This window comes from Panthera pardus, unplaced genomic scaffold (assembly GCF_024362965.1).
Source record: "Panthera pardus isolate Hobbes unplaced genomic scaffold, ASM2436296v1 HiC_scaffold_6, whole genome shotgun sequence".
NCBI classification, from domain to species: Eukaryota; Metazoa; Chordata; class Mammalia; order Carnivora; family Felidae; genus Panthera; species Panthera pardus.
This window is the reverse complement of record NW_026526991.1, coordinates 24,789,270-24,814,332: the sequence shown is the minus strand read 5'-3', so window position 1 is coordinate 24,814,332 and position 25,063 is coordinate 24,789,270. Positions and strand designations below refer to the sequence as shown.

General features: G+C 39.2%; 1 protein-coding gene across 2 annotated transcripts in view; it reads right to left on the bottom strand.

Annotated features, from left to right (window-relative positions):
• The window catches only part of LTA4H (leukotriene A4 hydrolase), a 34,420-nt gene that overhangs the window by 1,816 nt on the left and 7,541 nt on the right, over window positions 1-25,063 (bottom strand). Inside the window, exons 3-17 of one of the 2 annotated variants that reach the window (XM_019446493.2) lie at window positions 24,173-24,293; window positions 21,440-21,508; window positions 19,707-19,811; window positions 18,172-18,224; window positions 16,218-16,290; window positions 15,805-15,945; window positions 15,000-15,023; window positions 14,243-14,313; window positions 13,463-13,574; window positions 12,769-12,913; window positions 11,687-11,790; window positions 11,262-11,332; window positions 9,097-9,151; window positions 2,234-2,329; window positions 208-290 (exon numbers count right to left, since the gene is read on the bottom strand). In XM_019446493.2, the coding sequence (XP_019302038.1) occupies window positions 208-290; window positions 2,234-2,329; window positions 9,097-9,151; window positions 11,262-11,332; window positions 11,687-11,790; window positions 12,769-12,913; window positions 13,463-13,574; window positions 14,243-14,313; window positions 15,000-15,023; window positions 15,805-15,945; window positions 16,218-16,290; window positions 18,172-18,224; window positions 19,707-19,811; window positions 21,440-21,508; window positions 24,173-24,293 (1,323 nt within the window). The remainder of the gene's footprint in view (window positions 1-207; window positions 291-2,233; window positions 2,330-9,096; window positions 9,152-11,261; window positions 11,333-11,686; window positions 11,791-12,768; window positions 12,914-13,462; window positions 13,575-14,242; window positions 14,314-14,999; window positions 15,024-15,804; window positions 15,946-16,217; window positions 16,291-18,171; window positions 18,225-19,706; window positions 19,812-21,439; window positions 21,509-24,172; window positions 24,294-25,063) is intronic. The other variant, XM_019446495.2, reaches the window with a different exon arrangement.

Sequence of the window (25,063 nt, the reverse complement as noted above, 5' to 3'; positions counted from 1 at the left end):
CAAGAGAAGCTTAGAACAAATTCTAAGAAAAAGATTAATACTCTCATCTTACAGATACTGCAAGTATTCCTATGATTATTTATACAAGTGCAGAAGATTTCATAGGATTTCTTAAAACTCATGTATGGCTCCGACTCTGCTTTCCCTTTCTCCACATTTTAAACTAGTTTCTACTTTCTTCCACAGAGACAAGTTAAAATGATGTACCTGAATCGTATTTCAGAATTGTTAACGGCATTCAACTTGTACACCTCTTGCATTCGCTTTATATGCCCCAATGGAAGAGGTGCCTAAGAGCAAAATAAAGAAGTATGACGTATCATTTCAACAGGATTCCTTGGAAGAAAGGAGCTGGGGGGAAATTCTTAGCCAGATTAAAATCCTAAATATTTTCAAATATAGAAATAAGTTAGATAAAATGAAAACAAATGCACACTACAATAAATTTTGTGCCAACTCATTCTGGATAAGGATGTTCTACTAGGAGCGAAGGGATAGTTTAATTTGTGAGGTACCTAGAGAATTAAATGAGAATTTCTCTCCTCAGACCTTCTGGTATATATAAAATCTAGCTTTCTAACTCTTTCCAGAGTCCCTCAAGTTTTTCCTTATACTTTATCTGTCTTAAATTTATCCCATTCTCTGTATTAAACCACAGTTCTTTGTTTCCTCACAGATTACCCTGAGCTTTATCTTTGCATATTTCCTCTGAAATCCCTTTTAAATGATCTATATGCCTACAAAATAGCTTTTAAAACTTCTCTATTACAGGTCCTTTGAGAACCTGATGAGTAATATGGACCCTTTTCTTAGGAAAAAGAGATACATTTACCATACAAACACAAATGTCTCTATACAATTTCAGGAGTTCATGAACCTCCTGTGCCTGGCTTAACCTTAAGCTAAAATGGGGAGCAAGTCTGGTGAGGAAAGAAGGAAGACAAGTTCAGTTTGGACAAGCAGGGAGGCTGAGGTGCTGCTAGGTGGGTGGTGACTCTCCTCTGCTGCCACGACTCATCTTACAAAACCCACCCCATGCTCGCTCCGGAAGCATCTCTGCTCTGAGTGCCAGACCCTTCCCAAACTGTTTGGTCTCAGCTAACCTCCAAGTCCGCCCTGGTAGGTCCACTGGTTAAGGTCCCCTCCTGGACCCCCAATCTTCCCCCATTTTTGCCATGCCTTTTCTGGAAACGTCTCGTCAGTTCCTCCCTTTCCCTGGCCCCAAGGCAGCGCTAAAGACATTTATGAAAAATGGCAACTTTATGCCCTAAAAAATTGATTCTCACCAAGCCCCTGTTGCCTAAAATCCATTCCTCCCTTTGTGTTGATTCCTTAGGAAACTCCGTCCAGTCTTCTTTATCCCTCTCAAGGTCCTCAGGCCCAACAGAGCATTTTAATGTGAAAGCGAAGACCCAGTCATTCCCTCCCTCTCAAAATGCAGCCTCCTCTTTCTGTTTTACATATTCTTTTTATTACCTTGGTTTGAAACCTTAAGATCTGCTTGGACTCATTCCTGTTAACCGCCAAATCCAGCCAGGCACAAACCCATGCCTTTCACCCTTCACCCTTGCCCCCTCCTTTCCTACCAGTGCCCCCTGGTACTGTCTCCCAGATAACTCCACCACCCGTGTTCCTCATGTTGATCCACCAGCAGACTTGTTTTATAATCCATCCTTTCCTGTTAAAAATGTTAGATCCCTTCCTACCTACAAAATCTGATTCTTAGCTTAGCATTCAAGATTCATCACATCCTATACCAGGCTTTCTAGAATGATCTTCATTAACTTCTGCAACACGGTGGCTTGCTACTCCCTCGGACTTGAATTTCCACCTCTGCATTATGATGCTGCTCTCCTCAAAGCTAGCTCCACTCCCACAAAACCTTTCCTTGATGATGCCATTTAGAAGGGAGTCCTTCTTTACTGATTAAGTTTTTCTCAAATGATACCTAAAATATGTCTCCTTTAATTGCCAAATTTTGTATGTGTGACCTTTCCTACTAGATTATAACTTTTGTGGATATGGTTTCTTTCTTTCTTGAATATTTTCATATTTATAATAACACTAAACATAATAAGCATTCAACAAATGTCTTTAAAGAAACAAATGAATTTTATAAATTTTTTTTCCCATTGGTTTTCACATTAACATTTTTTTCCAAGTTGGGTTTGACCTAAATGCTGTGCTTTTATTATGTCCATTGTAATGTCTCATGTTTTGAGCTAGTACTTACTTTCTGGAGCATCTGTGCTAAGAATTCGTTCAGCTGATGACTAGAGAGGTCCTTCAGGTCTGCTGCGGTGAATGAGTTTAAATCATCTTCTTTGGCCTAAAAAAAATGTTTCCTGGTTATTTTGTATAAAATGTACAAGTTAATAATATTTATTGGTTCACCTAACATAAAAATAAAAATTAAGAAAAAGACAGAACTATAAGGATGTACAAGATGGTAAAAAATAAATTTAAGCCTTGGCTACTTTCATAATTTTGAGATGATGTTACTTTAACTTAAAGAGCTAACATGACTCCTAAAATTTATATTACTTAAGAGAAATTAGACTATTAATAGGAAAAAAATTTTTACATCCTTTGTACCATTCAAGATGTACAGATTGTCAAAGTAAAGAAATATTACAAACAGCATGTCAACTAATTTACAGGCTAATTGTAAAATTTGGGTAAAGGATCAAATTGCATACTTTTAAATATTACACTAATTAATTGGTAAGGCCACAAACCGATGTTTCCCTCCAACCCCACACATTCTGTTTTCCCCACTTAATCTTGGAAATCATCTAAGAAAAAGAAAAATGAGTCTGTACTTTTTAATTTAGGATTCACTGCCAAAAATCTTTGAAGATACGATTAAGAGATATTAAATGAAGATTATCAAAGTAATTGTTTAAAAAATCTTTAAGTAGTTTTGAATTCCTTTCAACTAGGGTTTCTTTATTATTATTATTATTATTATTATTTTATTTTAATTCTAGTATAGTTAACCTACACTGTTATATTAGTTTCAGGTACACAATATAGAGATTCAACAATTCCACGTTATTACCCAGCGCTCATCATGACAAATGGACTCCTTAGTCCCCATCACCTATTTAACCCATCCTCCTATCCACCTCCCCTCTGGTAACCATCAGTTTGTTCTGTATAGTTAAGAGTCTGTTTCTTGGTTTGTTTCTGTCTTTTTTCCTTTGCCCATTTGTTTTGTTTCTTGCATTCCACATTGAGTGAAAGCATATGGTATTTGTCTTTCTCTAACAGATTTTACCTAGCATTATACTCTCTAGCTCCATCCATGTCAATGCAAATGGAAAGATTTCTTTCTTTTTTATGGCTGAATAATATTCCTCTCTCTGTGTGTGTGTGTGTGTGTGTGTGTGTGTGTGTGTGTGTACGTGCACATCATCTTTATCCATTAATCTATTGATGAACACTTGGGCTGCTTCCATAATTTGGCTATTGTAAATTAATGCTGCTATAAACACAGGGGTGCATGTATCCCTTAGAATTAGTGTTTTTGTATTTATTGGGTAAATACCCAGTAGTGTGATTACTGGATCATAGGGTATTTCTATTTTTAACTTTTTGAGGAACCTCCATACTATCTTCCACATAAACTAGGGTTTCTTTTAACTTTAAAAGAAACATATGCAATGTTTAAAAAAATCAGATAGGACTGAATGAAAAATTCCTTTGTTTTTGCCACGTCTCTAGGTCCTACTCCCCAGTGACCAATATGAATAGTTCCTCGTATATCCTTCCAGGAAATTTAATGCATAAATATATCCTTGTAAAGAAACATTATTTTACATCTTCCTCCCTGTTCAGAACCCCCTTTACTATCTCTCTTTGGAACCTCACCTTGGTTATCAAAACTTACAGATCTCATGCTCTGCTCAAAAACATGAAAATTTAAAATATTTATTAAGGCTATGTCGTAAGTGGTAAAAACATTAAAAGCAATGGAATGATAAACCAAAATTCAAGGTAATGGTTACCTTGCTGGGAAGGCAACGTGGATAGAGAGGACAATGAGATGGGGAGTGTTGCTCCAAAAGTACCACTGAGGTTTTCTTTCTTATGTTAGTGGTGGGTACACCTTTTTATACCTTCCGATAGGTGATACACATTTTTTCTTTTGCATTTTTTTTAATATTTAAGAAAAACAATTGAACAATAAAACAAGGCAAAGGGAGAACTAGTGATTACAATGTCCTCAGTCTGTCTCTGACACGACCCACTCCTATTGATAGTGAACTATTTATAATCATCCGTGTTGGCTGCTGAGCCTAAAGGAATATCTAAGCAGAAATCAAGAGCAGGAGCAGTTTTAGTAGGTGGGCTGGCATACATTTTTCAAATGAACACAGAGGTCCTGGGTGCCTGGGTGGCTCAGTTGGTTAAGTGACCAACTTCATCTCAGGTCATGATCTTGTAGTCTGTGAGTTCAAGCCCCGCGTTGGGCTCTGTGCTGACAACTCAGAGTCTGGCGTCTGCTTTGGATTCTGTGTCTCCCTCTTTCTGTTTCTCTTTCTCTCTCTCAAAAAATAAATAAACATTAAAAACAAAACAAAACCCAGAGGTCTTAATATATCACATTGCTGTCAAAGATCCATCCAAGCATGGATCCCTCATACTTTTCTCCAGGCCATGTTTGTGAACTACACAAAACATAAATTTAAGACACAGACAGAAGAACTAAAGCATCATCTGTGGCAAGATGTGCCACCAGATTTCCCTCCCTGCATAGGAATAATTAGACCTTTCTAAATTATTTAGCATACATGATTAAACCACTTTTCCAATCATAACTCAACACCTCTGGTCCTTTTTGTTACAACACTGAACGCAGGAAGTATTCCAGGCAAAGTATTGACAGTGGACGTACATACGTGCACAACTACCCTGCTGGGTAAGGAGCTGCCTAGACACTTTCTACCCCCTCAAAAAAATCGTGAACTAGATCTAAAGGGTTAGTAATGTTCTAACTTGGTCATGATGTTACCAGAATCTTCAGAAAGATGTTTATATTTTATTTTAAATTACAGTATCTTTTCCCTTGGTTTATTTGTTTATTTATTTATTTGAGAGAGTGTGTGTGTGTGTGTGCATGCACACAAGAGGGGTTGGAGGAGAGAAAGGGACAGAGAGGATCCCAAGCAGGCTCCACACCATCAGCCCTGGGCCCCATGCAGGGCTCTATCTCACAATTTTGAGATCATGACCCAGGCTGAACTCAAGAGTTGGTCGCTTAGCTGCCTGAGCCACCCAGGTGCCCCTTCCCTTGGTTTCTTGTTCCATTGTTCTGATTCGCCTTACTTCTGATTTGTTTTTCTTCCTTCTTCTGGCTCTAAGAGGGTTCCCTCAAAACCTGGAACTTTCTATTCCTCTTTCTTATTCTCCACATTTAATGTTTTCAAGATCTTAACCAGCTATTTAAAATTAAACCTCAAAAACGTTTCAAATCTTTTATTTCCTCCTGCACTGTTCCAGTTCAAACCCCACAAGCCTTTTGGTCTGAACTACCATCTTATCTGACCTACTAGCTGGCTTTCTTACTAACTCTCACTTTTCCATATTAATTGATCCTATATATTACACAGCTTGATTAATGGTCCTAATAAGCAACTCTGATCATTTCATTTGCTATTCAAAAACCTTTAAGGATCCACTGCTGTTTACAGATTGTTTTACATTCCTTAGTTTGACCATCAAGATTCTCTATAATAGGAAACTAATACATCTTTCCAACCTTGTTTTCCCTCTACTAATTCATGTATTTATCCAACAGTGGATAAATGGGGATGGCACTGGGGATATAGAGATGAATAAAAACAATTTCCGCTCTCAAGGAGCTTATCGCCTGGTGAAAGAAACAGATACAAGCAATACTGTAAGAAAATACATTTACAGTAAAAGCTTTTTAAAAATGAGCTTCACTGGGGCAGTTGGGTGGCTCAGTTGGTTGAGCATTTGACTCTGGCTCAGGTTGTGATCTTGTCGTTCGTGAGTTCGAGCCCCACATTAGGCTCACTGCTGTCAGCCCAGAGCCCGCTTCAGATCTTCAGTCCCTCCCTCTCTCTGCACCTCCTCTGCTCATGCTCTCTCTCTCTCTCTCTCTCAAAAACAACAACAAAAAAATGAGCTCCACTAAAACCACTCATTGGATTAACCGATACTTTCTACCCTCTCTGTAAAATGTGTGGACTCGTGTCCAGGGTGCGCCCTTTGCTCTGAGTGGGTGGGCCACCCCTTCAAAACCTGTGCTTTTCTTCTTCCACCTGTTGATTTATGTGTTAACTACATAAACTTGTTTCCAAATGTGTTTATGTCAATTGTAGTTGTAAGCAGGAAATCCTGTTAAATAATAGGTATACTGATGAAAGAGGAGTGCCAAAAAAAAAAGAAGAAGTCTCTATAAATATTAAGTTTATTGCTCTGGACAAACTAAGTCAACTTTAACTTAAAAAGTGCTGTACAAAAAATGTTGCTACAGAATTTGTAGATAAGATCTTTGCAAACATATGGGAATAACAACAGAAAAATCTAGAAGGAGCTACCAATTGCTTTGCAAGTGTATTTAAATTCTATTCCCACTTTAAAAGAAACCAAAATTGGGGCACCTGGGCGGCTGAGTTGGGTAAGTGTCTCACTTCGGCTAAGATCATGGTCTCACGGTTTGTGAGTTCAAGCCCTGCGTCAGGCTGTGGGCTGACAGCTCAGAGCCTGCTTCGGATTCTATGTCTCCCTCTCTCTCTGCCCCTCTCCTGCTCCCACTGTGTCTCTCTCAAAAATAAATAAACATTTAAAAAATAAATAGATAAAAAATAAAAGAAACTAAAATTGGAAGTTACAGGTGCATCATGAATTTAGTTTATGCAGTTGATACACAGCTTTGGCCCCATAGTAAAAATCTGAGTAATTTATGTTTTAAAATAAAATGTCTTCCTTATGATTAGTTTTTATGACACCATGCTTTAGCCAATTTTTTCAATTAACTGGCTCACTGAACTGGCTAACTGAGTCATTCCAATCTGATAAGAGTACTTTAATGATAGCACACACGTGTGCACGCGCGCGTACACACACACACACACACACACACACACAAAGACAGAAATGGTGTGATAAGGCTGTTTAGGATCCTATGGGAGAAAAAGAAGGAAAGCCTTACTTAGCCTGGGATGAGGAGAGAGTGAGGGGTGGGAGGAAGCAGAGAGGGCAGCATTATAGAAGGCAGGAAGGAATGGAAAAACACTATCTTAATGAAACCCAATGGAACTTAACGGAAGTCATTGTGGCTATGGCCCCATGTCAGAAGGGAAGAGGAGGGCTGGGAGATGAACCAGATGAACAGGCTCTAAGCTCTAACCAGGCAGAACTCACCTATCTGCGTAGGTTCCACGTTTTGTTGCTGCTTAAAAAAAAACTTTGTTTGGACTTTGTCCCTTCCACCCAGAATGTCCTCCTCTACCTCATCTATGCCCAAACCATATCCAGTCCTAGCTGAAATACCCTCTTCTGGACAAAGCTGTCCTCCATGCTGCAGCTAACCCCAATCCACTGTCCCCCACCCCAGGTGGAGGTACTGGCTCTTTCTGGTGACCTCTTGTGACTTCATTTGTTTCTGTGCATACGCAAGCGGTTGGTGGGGGGGACAGGGACACAGAGAAAGAAAGAATCTTAAGCAGGCTCCGGCTCAGTGGAGCCTGACACAGGGCTCCATCCCACAACCCTGGGATCATGACACGAGCCAAAATCAGCAGTCAGAGGCTTACCCGACTGAGCCACCCAGGTGCCCCTGTATCTTTTTCATGCTGCTCATCACTTACTGCTTAGCATCAGTTACTTATAACTAAACTTTAGAAACAAGTGTCAAAAGGCAACATCTAAATCTGTTGCAGATAACAGGATGAAGGGTAGCAAAACACACTACTCCCAAATATGCCACTTTAGTATATTGATTATTTCAGTTGTAGGCTCTTGAAAAATAGGAAGGGCAAGGAGAGGTTTTCTCTGCACTATGCTCATCTGCCTAAAGACAGACCTTCCAAAAGGAGCTCAACTGTTTCATCAATCAGGCAAGACTGACTCCTATCACAGAAAAGGAAACTAAAAGTTGACACCACAGCCAGACAAACTTTGTCACACACTGTCATACCTTCCATCTGTTCTCCTGAGGGCCCATTTATCTTTCCTAAAAATCATTTATTTTCCCCACTGAAATGGTGTTTAGTCCTGAATGAGGCACATCTGAGCTAGTCATTTTTCCATGGGCCTCTCCCATGTATGCATGAGATATACATGTTAATAAATTTGTTTTTCTCTTGGTAATCTGCGTTTTATTACAGGACTCTCAGCTAAGAACTCAGAGGGCAGAGGGAAAAGTACTTTTCTTCCCCTACAAGGATTGCTCCTACATTTTCTGATATTTTTCATTAAAGCGCTGTCCAGGGTACATCTTCACTCAGGTTTCTCTAAGGGTTATGTTTCAGTATATACACAGAGAGGCTCTTCTTTAGGAGGCTTCATAGATGTGAACAACACCGATCGACAGAGCAAACGTGCCTCGGTTCTTCCCTAACAGCTGGCATTAGCACTCACCTGAGACCAGTTTAGACCTACCTGGTATGGGTGAGTGCTATATTTGAAACAGTATCTTACAAGTGATTTATGAGGAAAAGAAGACAGAGAAAATGCAAATATTTTTGCATACCTTTTTTAAGACTTGAAAAAGGAGCAAGAAAAATGAGAACTAGTACCAAACATCTATTTGCTCCCCCCCCACCCCAAACTTAACTTTACACATTGAGGGCTGGTATCACTTGGGACAAACTTGACTTATTTTCTGTTGTTGTTTAAGATTTGATTTATGTAAGCAATCTCTCCACCCAACTTGGGGCTCAAACTCACAACCCCGAGATCAAGGGTCACATACTCCACTGACTGAGCCAGCCAGGCACCCCCAGACTTGATTTATGAATAACCTTTCCAAATACATGAGTTTATAAGTAAAGTCCCTGAGGAGTAGAGACATATTTGTACATTTCAACAAGGAGCCAAAAATCACACATCAGTACTCACCGCCATCCACCGCTGACTTAAGGCAATGCAAGCATTTGTCAGAGTCATATCATAGCTGCAAAGATGAAAAAATACTGGAGATTAAATTTCATAAAGATGTACATGCTTTTCCATAAATGCAACGTTGAAACTACAGAACGCACTTAACTTTCAAAGTTCTTTTTAAATAAAGATCAGGAACACCAGAGTGATGGAAACAGGAAATCTTCTACCTGACTTAAATATTCTGGCATCATCTAAGAACCTGGAAATCCACGTGGATACCAAATTAGTGAAGCACCTGACTATCCTTCAGAGAGAACACCCCAACATCTCCGCAAAGACAGATGCTTCCGTAGCGTGTGCTGAAGGAGCTGGGACTCAGTTGGGCAGATCTAGTGTTTGCTGTATGGCAGGCACAGTTCTAGGTGTTCATGACAATGTGACAACATGCTGCTTTCGTGGATTTTACATTCTGTTGTTCCAGCTATCTAATCATCCCACAAATCTGCGAGTGCCTACGTGACAGACACTGTTCTACACACCGGGGAAATAACGGTGTCCCAGGAGACCCTTGGGAGACTCCAAAACAATGTGATGATTTTATTTCTTCTCAGAAGAAAGTGGAAATAAACTCTGATTGTAAAGCAAAGCAAACTGCATTAAAATTTGTGAGTTCTCAACTTAGAAGATAAACCACACGTTTTGCAACGATGGAAGAGACTGTAAAATGTGTGCAAAATTCTTGCAAAATATCCCTATTTGTCCATAAATCATGCTTGCTTGCTGTGAAATGTTTCCAAGAGAGAACAGTAGGGAACTTGCCCCTGAGGGTCTAAATTAAATAAGTTTTGATTAGAAGTTACCATTGAACCTGCTCAAAGAGAGTTTGTGCCCTAGGGGAGATTACAAATGGGTTAAAGCAGGGAACTCCTTTGAAGCAGCTGCCAGTCAATCTCCATAAAGTAGTCAGGGTGTGGACTGCAGGGAAAGCCTCTTGTTTGTCCCCAAAACCAAAGGGGATCAGAGGCAGTAAACTGCTCAGGCAGTAAATCACCTTCAGCTAGAATATTTCTTAGCACTGATTTCTAAGGAACAAAAGGGCAGTACAAAACCTCTGCTTATCTCTTTCTTGTGCCCTGAAACTTCCTTCTCTGTGTCACAAAAAGAACCTTGTAAGAATTAGCCCTTACTTATGGCAGGAGGAGAAGCAACCCTTACTTATGGCAAGGTCCTAAGAACAGTAGTGAGCAAAACCAGACATGAGCCTTGCTTGCATGGTGCTTCTGTGTAGGGAAGGAGAAAGACTTTGGTAATCACACAAACCAATTTAAAACGAATACTGTGGTAACAACAATGAAGAGGCCATACACGGCACCAGAAAACCCTATACGGGGACTTGACCTGGTCATAGAGGTCAAGGAATGTTCCTTTGAGCAAGTGGTTCTTGAGCTGAGACTGTAATTACCCGGGTCAAGACTACGCCATGTGGCGGGAAGGGCTAATAGTAGTGAACAACCTCAGTTCAGGTCTCTGACCTCAGGAGGGTATTTAGTTTAAAAGGCAGCACCCCGGAGTGGCACCTGGATGGCTCAGTGTCTGACTTTGGCTCAGGTCATGGTCTCACGGTTTGTGGGCTCGAGCCCTGGGTCAGGATTTTCTCTGTCCCTCCCCCACTCATGTGCACTCTCTCCCTAAATAAACAAACTTAGAAAACAACAAACAACAAGAACAACAACAGTATACTGGGGAGTAAAGACTGCCAGGGTTTGAATCTCAACTCTTACTACCTACTGTGCAAACTTAGGGAAGACATTTTACCTAGCTAAGCCTAATGTGTCTTCTCTGGAAATGGGATGACAACTTATAACACTGTTGTAACGATCAACATAATACTTATACAAGTTATTTCTCATTACAAAGGTTTTGAAGGAAAGGGAAATATCGCACTCTTCTCTGTATCACCAACCTTCAGCTAAAAGGAGGCATTCCGTAATTACTTGCAATTCATTGATTTATATCACGGAAATGATTCTTTTGACCTCAGGGTTAAGGTTCAAACACCTATGAAGTCTACTCGCTAACTAGTTACAGCTTAAGGAAGTCATAAAACCCTCCCCGGTATCTTGGAGGAGCTTGAGGATTTAGGAGAATGAGAAGGAAAGCATTAACAGGTAAGTACTGACTTGGGTTTTACAGGAGGCATTCCAGGAGAGTACAGCCAGGCATTCCAATCAACTTGATTGAGAATATCAACCTGCGAACAGGAAGGGCACCCAGTTTGCTACAGGATAGGCTTTTCCATTGGAAACAAAAAGAATCTAAAACAGACTTATAGGTCCTCAAATCTGTAATTTTGTCTATACTGACATAACTAAAATAAGAAAATTATAATGCATTTCTGAAACACGCTATTGCAGATCTCTCTGAAATATATACACATTAGTTCATGTTGTTGAGATCACATTTTAAATAGGAAAAAATACAATGAAAGGCTGAATCTTAAATTCTAGACCAGTACTACTATTAAGTAATTCAAATCAGCCTATCAAATAGCCATTAGATGAAGATATATTGGGCATGAAAAATAAGAAAGTTTTTAAAAGCCAACCTTATCTTTAAAGTGGGAATACAGGAAATCCTTCCAGTCATCAGTGGTTATGCTCTTATAGGAAAACTTCTCAACATAAGCTTTTAGAAATCCTAGGAAAACCTCTAAGAGTTAAAAAATAAAAAGAAAAGAGAAAAAGAGAAGTTGATTAATGGAAAGGTAACTATTTAATATTTTGGGGGGTCCTTAGTGTAGTACTATTAACCATAGAGAACAGAGAATTTTCAGAGAATAGCAAAACCAGTAAGGGCTCCAGTGGTGAAAGAATGTTCAAAAAAGGAGGTAGGACTTAAGCTGGGCCTTGAAAAATAAATGTAATTTAGTGGAAGGGAGAAGAGAAATCCTAATTACAATTAAGAGGAAGATACAATGAAGAAACATAGGGGGCGCCTGGGTGGCTCAGTCGGTTAAGTGTCTGACTTCAGCTCAGGTCATGATCTCACAGTTTGTGAGTTTGAGCCCCGCATGGGGTTGGAGCCTAGACCCTGCTTCAGAGTCTGTCTCTCCCTCTCTCTCTGCCCCTCCCCTGCTCATGCTCTCATGCGCGTGCGCTCTCTCTCTCTCTCTCTCAAAAATAAATAAATATTAAAAAAAGAGAAAGAAACATAGAAAGAACCCACAACACAAATTCTAAAAGCAATGGCCTCGGCGTGACCCGAAAGGAGAAGAATAATTTGGGACTGGCAGAATGCGTATGGGTGAAGAAGGGCCTTCAAAGTCCATGAGCAAAGGAGAATAACTCAACACCCACTGATAGGGGAAGGTTACATAAACTCAGCACATTTGTATAATGAACGAGTATGGTGGCATTAAAGAACATTAAGACAGATTTGTATGTTCTGACATGGAAGGATGTCTAACAGTGGTTAGCTAGGGAGTGGAAAGGGGCTGAGGGACTCTCACTTGTTACTCTTACAAACTTCTGTACCACATAATTTTTTTTCAATAAGTACATACTATTTTCATAATTTTTAAAATACTGATGTGTTTTCTTTAAAGACAAGCACCACAATTTTATTTAATTTTAAATAAAATTTAATTGCTCTCAAAAAAAAAAAAATCAGAAAGTGCCAACTACTTGCCTGGGCCCCCAAGAAGTTGTTCAAGGTAAAAGAGTAAAGCAAAGCCCTTCTCATAGGGAACTGAAGAATATGCTACATCAGGGTCCACATTCGTCAGATCAACCACAAGTTTGGTGTAAGGATGTGTATCTCCAAACGTCTTTATCTGCAAGATACAGAATTCGATGAATGTTCAAATATGAAGACTGGTTACCACCACGCAAGCCCAGAGGCATAACTTTAGTAGGACAGTCTAGAACTTAAACTGAGAGACTAGAAGTTGTAGGGTATGTTAGCATAAATTTCTGGAAGTCTATTAATGGAATGGCTACTTGTGTCATGTTCCATAACATTTCCTGCCCAATAGTGGGTTTTATTCTTATAAAAAACTAGAAAGATGTTTCAATTCCTGGTCAGCAAATTCAACCTTTAGGAGGGAGCACTGAAAAATGACATAAATATACCAAATAAAATTCAAACTAAGTAACTGACTACATTAATTGTAAAGACCCAATGAGGTCCTACTGGTCATGAACATGACCTTACACAGCATAATGATTAGCATGTATCAATGGAATATTATACCAGATCTGCTTGATTTTCCACACCTGTAAAAATGGCTTTCTTGTTGCTCCCTAGTAAAGTTAGTTTACAAACTATACTTGAATGCCTGTACAACCTTGGATGAATGCTTTTCACATCATGACTCACTTACTGAATTCTGTAGTTCTCCCCATCCTCCCAGAGCATGAAAATGTCTGAACTTTTCACCAAACAGTCGTCCACAAATGTGGCGTTCCAAGTACACAGTATGTCCTTCGTTTAACCTGAAAAAATTTTTTTGTTGTAAATAAAATAAAAACAGTGACACAGTCGAAAGGAAAGAGCATTTTAATGAACAAAAATTTCCTTTTGGCTTTTCCGGAGTAAAGCATTGTAAAGCACAAACACTACAGTCAAAGCAGATTGCCTAAGTGGCTATTCTGCATTCCATTCAGAACAATGGGAAGCCCAGCCCAGCAGATAGCCTAGGGGAAAATTAAGCCTTGGTTCTTGTTTCACGTGTGTGTTAAAATATGACCATACCAGGAACTAAATAACAAGCTTAAGCTGAATACTCCACTCTCCCTAACATTGTGACAAGTGTTGCAGAATTTTTTTTTTAACTGTCTATCAAAGAGATGATAACAAAGAACAAGATGTTTCCACAAAACAATTCAGAGGGCCAGGAAGTAAGGGAAGAAATTAATAACAAGGACCAATAAAGAAATAATAGGGGTGCCTGAGTGACTCAGTCGGTTAAGCATCTGACTCTTGGTTTCGGCTTAGGTCACGACCTCACAGTTCGTGAGTTGGAGCCTCATGTCAGGCTCTGCGCTGACAGTATGGAGTCTGCTTGGGATTCTCGCTCCCTCTTTCTCTGCCCCCCACCCCCACCGCATCTTTCTCTCTCTAAATTAAAAAAAAAAAAAAAGAAATAATAAAAAAATCTTACCAAAAGTGGTCCCAAGTTTTGTTGGTCACTAGATTTCCTGTCCAACTATGAGATATTTCATGTGCAATAACCTAAAATGGAAATGATTCATAGTAAATAGTGGAAGGGGTTAGGAGTGAAATGGATCACTTTAATCTAAACTCCAGTAGACACTCTAGGTCTTTTAATTCCATGTTCAATTTTTTTTTTTTTTTTTTTAGCATCAGCTGAGATATTCAGGAGTTAGTTCAGCATATGAATCATACTTTGGCCAAGGACAAAAGTACAGTTTAAAAAATTAGAAACAGGGATGCTTGGGTGGCTCAGTCGGTTAAGCGTCCAACTTTGGCTCAGGTCATGATCTCACAGCTCATGGGTTCAAGCCCCATGGCAGGCTCTGTACTGACAGCTCAGAGCCCAGAGCCTGCTTTGGATTCTGTGTCTCCCTCTCTCTCTCTCTGCCCCTCCCCTGCTTGCGCACTATCTCCGTCTCTCAAAAATGAATAAACGTTAAAAAAATAATAATAAATTAGAAACAAAAAACTATTTAGAAAATATTAAGTGGAGATATCACTCCATTAAGACGTATTTCATAAACGTATGAAGATCAGACCATAAAGTTATGAAATCTATTAAATCTAACTGTTAATGTAACAACAACCCCCAAATTATCTTTTATAGCCATATCTTCAATGTAACAATACAATGGGTATTTTAGAAAAATCAGTTGACTTAATAGTTCTTGAGGGTAAGACCCTGATAACAAATTTTAACTTACATTGGAGAGTGACTTGTCTCCTGCCTAAAAAAGAAGAAAGTTATCTTAGTATTCAAATTACAGACTATATTTAGAAGGCCGCCTGCATCAGGATGTATTGTGGTATCAGTAGTCCACTGTATTTCTACTATGGCACTCCAAAGGGTATGTACGGAGAAAATTAAACAAAAAATGCAGGACTAAAAAAATAGCGTCATGCTTTCTCTCCCTCATCTCAGGAATTTTTCCAGGACCAGGAAGGCCAGTATACTTATCTGTGATTAACTTTCGGGAAACATGTCTCCTACTTCCATTTTTGATATCTGCCCTAATTTCCCTCATGTACCTTATTCTCTCCTTATTGCCCACAGTGTATTTAAGAAAAATCTGTAGTGATTTAGAGCAGCTTACAAAGGCATATGAGCTATAGCTATACACTGTAGGTCCAATCCTTCCCTATGCATGGTCAAGTAAGCTTTTGTTTATTTTGTTGTACCAGTACCTCTACACCAAGTGTAAATGGTCTAGTTTCTCTGTCTGGCTGCATCATTCATCAACAGATTATTGTTATACAGCCTTCCCTCCCCCAACGTCCCCGCACACCTTGGACATAATATTCTTTTCTCCCTAAGGGACAAATTATTTTCTTTTGAAAAATAAGATGAAAATAACCATAATAAGCAATAAAATCAGGAAGGAAGAGGAGTTACATAAATAAGAGAAAATATGTTTTTAAAAAACATATTATTAGGAGTCTAAGGCTCTTCGTGTCTAGCTTTATGTTTGGGGAGAACTCGGTTTCAAAGGAAGAAATATTTATACTTACCAGCAGAGTAGGAGTTACAAAAGTGAGGCAAGGATTTTCCATGCCACCGTAAGGGAAGGATGGTGGCAGGACTAACAGGTCATACTGCCCCCAAACATACGGTCCTCCCAGATCTTCTGCAATTTTAAGCATAGATTCAGTCTGGAAAATTAATGCATATATATTTGTATGTCTTAGTCATTCATCACAATGATGGATTTCTTAAATGTGTATATTGCTTTCTATGAAGGTTATGAGTTAGTGATGCTCATTTTAAATGATATTGGCACAAAAAATGTAGCAACTACAAATTCACATAAAATAAGGTGTATTTGATTCTCTTACTACATCACTTAACACCATAACATTTCATCCTTAAAACCTTAAATCTACTGTCTACCACGATTATTAAAAAGGGGAACTAGATGACCAACCTCAGAAAATTCATAAGCAGACTTTTCCACCTGCTCTTTCTCAGACCAAACCAGTGTTCTTGGGCCAATCTTCCTGCAAAATTAAAAAGCTTAATAAGTGAAATTCAAGACAACTTACCTCCCTGGTTCTAGGAAAGAGCTGAAGTACTATACACAAATCCTTGCAGTACTAGTGTGATTTACCATGTGCTTATGGGGAGGAGGTGAGGTTAAATGGCTTCTCTGAGATACAAACCTGCTGTTGTATATGCAGCTCTAGAAGGAGGCACAGGCTAAGCCAAATGAAAACTGAGACATAAAGTGCCTTGATTGGCTCTGGTAAGAACTTTGGGGACCTAGTTTCCTCCCACAATCTCACAGCTATAGAAACCCAATCATGGCTCAGTAAGAGGTTATTCCAGAACAGGGGCAGATGTAAACTTTGTTATGCATTTACAGGTTGAACACTCATATAAGAAGAAACAAGTAGAAAAACAAGGAAATCATGTCACATGCTGCAACATGACTGAAACTTGAGGACATTATGCCTAATAAAACAAGCCAGTTACAAAAGAATGAATACTCTAGGATTCCACTCATGAGGTATCTAAAGTAGTCAAATTCATAGAAACAGAGTAGCATGGTGGTTACCAGGGTGTGGAGGGATTTAGAAATGGGAGTTGTTTTCTAAAGAGTATAGAGTCTCAGTTTTGCAAAATCAAACAGTTTTGAAAATCTGTTTCACAATAATGTGGATATACTGAACACTACTGATTACTGAGCTGTACATGTAAAAATGATTAAGATAGTAAATTTTGTGGGGTTTTTTAAACCACAATTTAAAAAAAAAGAAGGACACCTGGGTGACTCGGTCAGTTAAGCTTCTGACTTCGGCTCAGGTCACGATTTCATGGTCCATGAGTTCAAGCCCCACGTCAGGCTCTGTGGTGACAGCTCGGAACTGGAGCTTGTTTCAGATTCTGTGTCTCCCTCTCTCTCTGCCCCTCCCCCATTCACTCTGTACCTCTGTCTCTGTCTCTCTCTCTCAAAAAATAAACATTAAAAAAAAATTTTTTTTTTAAAAAGGAAGAAACAAATGGAACTACATATATCACTTATATAGGGCTAGAACTCAAAAATATTTTTTTCATCTACATTTCATCTTAAAAATTTTATGTAGCACCAAACCCCGAACAACAAGATTTTTGCCTAGGTGTCCCGTCCCAGAGAGGCAGTGGATTCTAGGTTGTTGCTTCTCAAACTTGCATAATGTGCCTACTGATGATCTGGGAAGCTTGTTCATCTGCAAACTTTGATTTAGTAGGTCTGGATAGGGCCCAAGAATTTGCATTTCTAACCAACTCCCAGGTGATGCCAAAGCTATTGGTTTCTAGACCACACTGAGTAGAAATGTAACTTGCATTGTCTAATACATTTAAAGGGAGCCACAAGTATAAGCTGCCTATTTAATTTTAGATTGCCTAGTAGTCACATTTTAAAAAAAGTGGGGGGCACCGGGGTGGCTCAGTCGGTTGAGCGTCCGACTTCGGCTCAGGTCATGATCTCGCGGTCCGTGAGTTTGAGCCCCGCGTCGGGCTCTGTGCTGACAGCTCAGAGCCTGGAGCCTGCTTTGGATTCTGTGTCTTTCTCTCTCTCTGCCCTTCCCCTGCTCATGCTCTATCTCTGTCTCTGTCTCTCTCAAAAATAAATGAACATTAAAAAATTAAAAAAAAAAAAAAAGGTAAGAGCATGCTCATTCTATAATACTTGGAAAATCTGAAGGGCAACTGGTAAAGACTTTAATTTAAAATTAGTTGCTATTTACATTTTATAATTAGATTTGATTTTTCCAGAGCTGTCAGCTTGGTATCTTGAGAAATGCACAAATGAGCTATTAGTTAATAATCCTGCCAGAGATTCAAGATGCCTAAAGTTTAACCTTTTCATAAACCTCAAGATTTGTTCGAAAGCTCACCTGCTTTCTAAAGCTCCAACAACTAAAGCGATCAGGTAGCAGGGGATCGGAACCTAAAGGGAGTGAAAAAAAAAAAAACGAAAAACAATAAAAAACAACCCACACACGTGCTCAAATTAGTGCTTAAAAATGTTATAGAGCAAGACAATTCATATTTAAAAGTAAATAAATTCCTTTTCAAATTTCACAGTTCTCATTTTTAGGGAGTCAAATAGTTCAAAATTGTGATGTAAAACATTTCAAAACATCTATTTCTCTTTCAGTTTACTAGGAAGGACAGATTCTGAAATGTGAAAATCATGATTGTACAAGGTCTATTTCAAGCATTTCTCAAAAAGTAATCTGTAAGAAGGAACTGTGCTTTTTCTCTTAAGTTTTTCAGTGTTTTCCTTGATCTAAAACAATATTTTACTTTCTTTTTAAAAACCGCTCCTGGTATATTTGAGAGACATATAAAAGAATCCAGCAGTAAGAGGATGCTGAAGGTTTGGGAGCCTGGAATCCCAGATGCTGGTGTAGGAGCAAAACTGTCCGCTGTGGCTCAATTACATGTACTGTGAAGGAGGTCAATTAAAAACAATACTGGGTGGCGCAGTCGGTTAAGCGTCCGACTTCAGCTAGGTCACGATCTCGCGGTCCGTGAGTTCGAGCCCCGCGTCAGGCTCTGGGCTGATGGCTCGGAGCCTGGAGCCTGTTTCCGATTCTGTGTCTCCCTCTCTCTCTGCCTGTTTCCGATTCTGTGTCTCCCTCTCTCTCTGCCCCTCCCCCGTTCATGCTCTGTCTCTCTCTGTCCCAAAAAAAAAAAACGTTGAAAAAAAAAACCAAAAACAAACATGCACAGGGCCGCCTGGGTGGCTCAGTTGGTTAAGTGTGAGACTTTGGCTCAGGTCATGATCTCATTGCTCATGGGTTCAAGTCCCGCGTTGAGAGCCTGGAGCCTGCTTTGGATTCTGTGTCTCCCTCTCTCTCTGCCCCTCCCCTGCTCGTGCTCTGTCTCTGTCTCTCTCAAAAATAAATAAACATTAAAAAAAACCTAAAAGCACTATGTATAAACACACACACAATTCATCAAAGGTCAAAGATGCAAGTCAAATTACCAGCTTAAATTACACAGGAATTTTAATTTTAAGGATTGTAACACAGTGTTGTTGGTTTTTTTCTTTTTTCTTTTTTCTTTTTTTTGGTCTAATATAGCCCTTCCATTTATAAACACTAAATAACCACATGCCTGTACCGTGGTACCAAGGCGGGCAAAAGTGTAACTTAAAATAACAGAAATTCTGCTACTAACTGGGATAAGAGAAAATGGGATCAGGCCATGCTCCTCACTTTGCTTATCCAGCAACCCCTTTCTTTAGTACAACTCTGTAAGTAGAACACAACATTTTATAGGCACAAAAGAAAAAGAAATGAAGAAAAAAGAAGCTGCTTCCTAAATTCTGAAATATTTCAAATGTAATTTTCTCTCTGGATGGGTAAAAGCTATTCGTAGTTCACCACCAATTAAACCAAAACTTTAGACGCTAAGAACTTACTTTTTGGCTGAATCTATAGATCTTCCTGCTCGGGTCTTCTGGGTCAGGTGCTTCTCCATCACGAATGGCACTCATAAGTGCCACCAATTCTTTAGGAACAGACACCTAATCAAGAAGAGAAGTCATTTCCAGTTATAAATAAAAGATGCTATGTATCTTCAACTCTGTATGTAAAATAATGTATTCTCCCCTTCTTAACTATGCGATAGACTGTTGGCCAGGTAAGTTTGTACATATCAGGTTTATAAATAAAGCTAGCAATACATAAAACTGGCTTCTTTGAAAACAAATGTGAAGTATCTATCTATCCATTCATCCATCCATATTACAAGCATTAGGTAGAAACTAGTTTAAAATTCTAGCTGTGCTACTTACTAACTGCCTGGACTGCTGGAATCAAGGACTATCCCCTCAGTATTAACGATCGAGGAAACATCCATTCCAAGTTCTAGACTTTCATGTTCTTCTTGCATGGCCCAGTATTTAAAGCTATCTCTGGGGCAGATACAGAATCAGGAGCTCCAGAACCAGTGCTACAACAACCATAATTCTAGCACTGAAAAGCATTTGGGAAATAATTTCGTTCTGCTTCCTCTCTCTATTTAGGCAGTGATGTGTTATACAGATGAGACAACTGAGGTCGTGAGGTCATAAGACTTGCCTCGGGTCATGCAGTTATTAAGTGGTAGAGGAGAGTCTAGAAGCTGAGATTCTTTGCCTCCAAGTATATAGTGTTCTATAGCCCTATACACAGTAGGTGTGGTCTGGTTGTGGGATGATCTCAGAATCAAGAAGGCCCCGTAAAGACAGGTTGGTCCTCAATTCTATTTGCTTGGTCCAAATAGGTCTGGCCTGGGAGCTAGTACGTATGTATGAATGTATGTATGTACTTAATATTATTTAGTGCTTATTATTTATTTAGTATGTATTTATCATAGTCCTTTCTGAAAAACGATTAGCAGTACCTATGACAAGAACAAGACGGAAACGTATTCAGTAAATCTGCAATATATGCCTGTTAGGATACCTAGACAGAAGTTTATGTGGCTACAGAGCACATTTCTAGAACCTTTAATCCTGCAAATGTTAATTTTTAAAAGTTAAAAGACATTGTCCCCAAGTTCTTGCTTTGAGGTCCTTTATTCTGAATTTCTTTTACAATCAAAATAGTACCCATTTCCTTTTATTACACTTATGTTCAAAACTACCTTTAAAAGAGAGATGCAGGGGCACCTAAGTGGCTCTGTCGGTTAAGTGTCCGACTTCATCTCAGGTGATGATCTCACGGTTCATGGGTTCATGGGTCTGAGCCCCACGTTGGGCTCTGCTGACAGCTCAGAGCCTGGAGCCTGCTTCAGACTCGGTGTTCCCCTGTCTCTCTGCCCTTCCCTCTCTCGCTCTCAAAAATAAATACACATTAAAAAAATAAAAGAAAAAGAACTTATTTAAAAGAGAGATGCAGGGGCACCTGGTTGGCTCAGTCGGTAGAGCATGAGACACTGAATCTCGGGGCTGTAAATTTAAGCCCCATGTTGGATGTAGAGATTATTTAAAAATAAAATCTTGAGAGATGCAAAATGAGGGCCCCAGCTTGTTTGGTACATATTTCATATAGAATTTAATTAAGTAAAGTATTGCTAACTATAAAAATCCAACTATTTTCTCTGCTTATCATTTCTACCACATTTAGTTACATGACTCACTTAATTTAGTTAATAATTTGTGATACTTACCTCAGCACTATAGGTTGATTTCACAGAAGGAGTGTCCTGGCAAGGAAGAATTGCTCTGCAGTGGATGGCCTGGGCGGGGGGGGAAGAAAGAGAAAGCTATTCTCCTTTCTTATAAATCAAGTCATTAAGAAATCGTTAAAATTGCAGCACTGTCCTTAGACACGTTCTTTTTAAAAGTATGTCTCACACTTGCTCAGATCTATTGAAGTAGCAAAAGCAGACTTGTGGACAAAAAAGTTTGATTTTCCATTTTAATGTATGGTCAATCGTCACATTTCAGTTGAAGCAGGAAGCAACCTTAAACATTGTTTCCTACTCTCTACTTAGAGTAACAGTAGTGCCCAGTGAGAAGCTGTTAGGGACCCTGAGAAAAAAAGGCCCGTTGGTGAAATAAAATGGCAAACCATGCATTCTACATCCCTGTCTTAATGAGTCATTTGGAACATAGCCTCCTGAAGACTCTGAAAAGACCTACAATAAAGAAACCTGTTTGAATTCTTACAATTGTTTTTGACGGGGAACCATTTTTCTCTGGTCAGTTATTAACATCTCATAGGACATCTGTGTTCTGAGGAAAACAGCTTGGGGAATGTCGCTAGAGTCTTGACAAGTAAAAACGAAGATGAAAAGGAGAAAGAACAGTCTTCCTCAATACCATCTAGACAGATTCATTCGCATGAGATGCAGTGTTTTTCTGCTTCCCCATCCATCTGTCACGAGTGCCGGTTCCATCAAGAAGAATGGCCAGAGTACCCATGATTTTGTACCCTGGCCGACAAATAACTCTGGACTGACTGCCGGTGAGCAAAGCAGCCCCAGCCTCCTTGAGACAGTCCCCTGAGCTTAAAGGAGCACGGACACTAACATCTCCGTCTGAACTTGTTACAGATCCTAGACATACTTGCTGCCACTGCACGCTTCCTTACAACCCCCAAACTCTAGCCCTTTTCACTTCCTATCTAATAGATTCTCCAAGGACATGGGATCCTAAATGACTTCTACCTGGATTAAGTAAGACTAGAAGAACCACCTGATTCTCCGAAAACAGGCCTCTAAGACCATGTCTTTGGAGTTCCTTAACGATCTCTAGTTGGTGGCTCAGCAGCACCAAAGTGGTTTTGACAAGTGTCTCACTGGAAAAGCCCACACCCAGGCACACGTGCGGAGGGCAACCGTAGCAAACTTGTCGAACAAAATCATGTCCAGCTTCCCCATTAACCGCAGTCATTTCTTAATTTAACTGCAATCTCTTTCCTGTATTTCAAACACTGTTGCCAATGAGAAGTGGAATACCATATTGAAAATTCGCATTCTTGTGACTCTCAAATCTTGCACATGTTGCCAACTTTAGATTATGGACATTCTAAAAGAAGTACTGACTGAAAATCAGATGTTTCTAAGAGAGCACACAACTTGTACACTCGTGCCTAGAAAACTGTATCTCTTTCAGGTTACTGAACTAAGGGTTTCTTGGATTAAAAAGGTATTCCAATTGCCAATAGAAAGGAAACATGTCTATTTTGTGTTCCACTATGGCTTCTCTTTTAATAGACTTGTATTCAAATTTGAGCCTAACATAGTATCTATCCCAGAGGAATACTGAGAGGATTAAGTATGCAAAGTACCTAACACAGTGCTGGTACTGTTTAACAAAGTGAGTTCCTTTAATTGTAAATTATTTGATTACTAACAGAATTAGGTCTTTTTTCTTTTTAGAAGATAGTTTGATATGTATTATCCTTGTGACAGATTGTCTCTAATTATAGGATTCTTTATTCTTAGTTTTTATTTTATTTATTTTTATTTTAATATAATTTATTGTCAAATTGGCTAACATACAGTGTGTAAGGTGTGTTCTTGGTTTTCGGGGTAGATTCTCTTGGTTTTTGGGGAATCCCAACAAATGCCCTCCTCAATGCCCATCACCCATTTTTCCCGCTCCCCAGCCTCCCCACCCCGCCATCAACCCTCAGTTTGTTCTCTGTATTTAAGGGTCTCTTATGGTTTGCCTAACCTCCCTCTCTGTTTGTAACTATTTTTTTCCCCTTCCCTCCCCCCCATGGTCTTCTGTTAAGTTTCTCAAGATCCACATATGAGTGAAAACATATGATATCTGTCCTTGTCTGACTGACTTATTTCACTCAGCATAATACCTTCCAGTTCCATCTACATTCTTAGTTTTTAAAGAGAAATAGTTTAAGTCGTGTCATTTTAACAGTATTTTAATATATTTACAAAACATATACAGTTGTAAATGTGTAAGAAAAATCTGGAATAGATGCAAACCTAACTCAGTGGTGGTTACTTCTGGGCAATGATGTCTGCAGAAGACTGAAAAATCTGATCTTTCACTTTCCATTTATAATTAACATTTTCATAACCAGTACATATCACTTTTGCCTTATTAATTTTTTCCTTTCTATTTTATAACCATTTCTTGAGTGCCCACTCAAGAATGCCAAGTTCTATGCCAGGTGCTGGGGACAAAAATATAAATATGACCTAGATAGTCTACTTCAAAGGGACATGATTTCAAACCGAAGGGAGTTTCTTTTTAAAAGTAATATCTGAATGTGTTAATAATGAGAGATATCAATGAAAATACATATTGTTGTTATAACATACATTAAAATGCTATCTTAGGTGAGACCTGAGACCACTGTCCACTTTGCTTCATTGAACTGAATGTGCTGGGAATTCTATGTATAATGAATCATTCCAGATCTCTTTTACCTGGCACTGACTAAAGAGATATGGGTGTTCCTTCCCAGAAGTTTGTTCAGGAGTGAGCCACTGAAGAGCAGAAGACTTTGGAGATGTCTCAAAAGAAATTTCTATAACGACTTCTTGATTTCTGTATGCAACAAACAAATACATTAGTAGCATATAATTCAATCTAACTAAAGTTTGGGTTCATAATACACAGAGTATATACTATAAATAATATTTTACAAGGTCTCGTGACTGATGGAGCCTAAGCTCTAGGAAATGTTGCCTCCTAAGTAGGTCAAGTTTGCCTCTCACGTTCTTACCTGAATGCCAGCTTCCGGGTCCTTTTCACTCCAACATGCTAACTGCTTACGAAGATGTAACAGGAACAGGAACTAATATTCATGGAGTACACTACTGATTGTCACACACTTGTGCTTGTGGTGGTATCATGTAATCTTTTATGATAACGGGAAAGTGGAACAAATAATTTTGGAACCGTGACTACTCCCGCAGTGGATGCCACAGCACGACACAGAGTTGTACTGGCCTGCAAACTTACCAGGACAGGTCGACACTGAGAAGAAGCATTTAGAAACTTGTAGTCATTTTTACATCTGCTGAATCTAGTAATCACAAATGTGTGCTTGCTTTTAATCTCTTCTTCCTAGCAATTCATTTTTATTGCATTTTATAAAAGAATCAGCCTGTGACAGATTGGAAATACCAAGAACTGGCCCTTTACCTCAGACAGTTTGAGCAGCACTCATAATGAGGAAATAGCAAGAGTTGTGGAGACCGGCAGCCATGCCTATGAATCCTGAGTCTACAACCTACTGGTTCAGGGAACTTGGGCAAGTTATTCGACCACCCTCTGCCATAGTTCTTTATCTGCAGAAAGAGGTCAATGATATC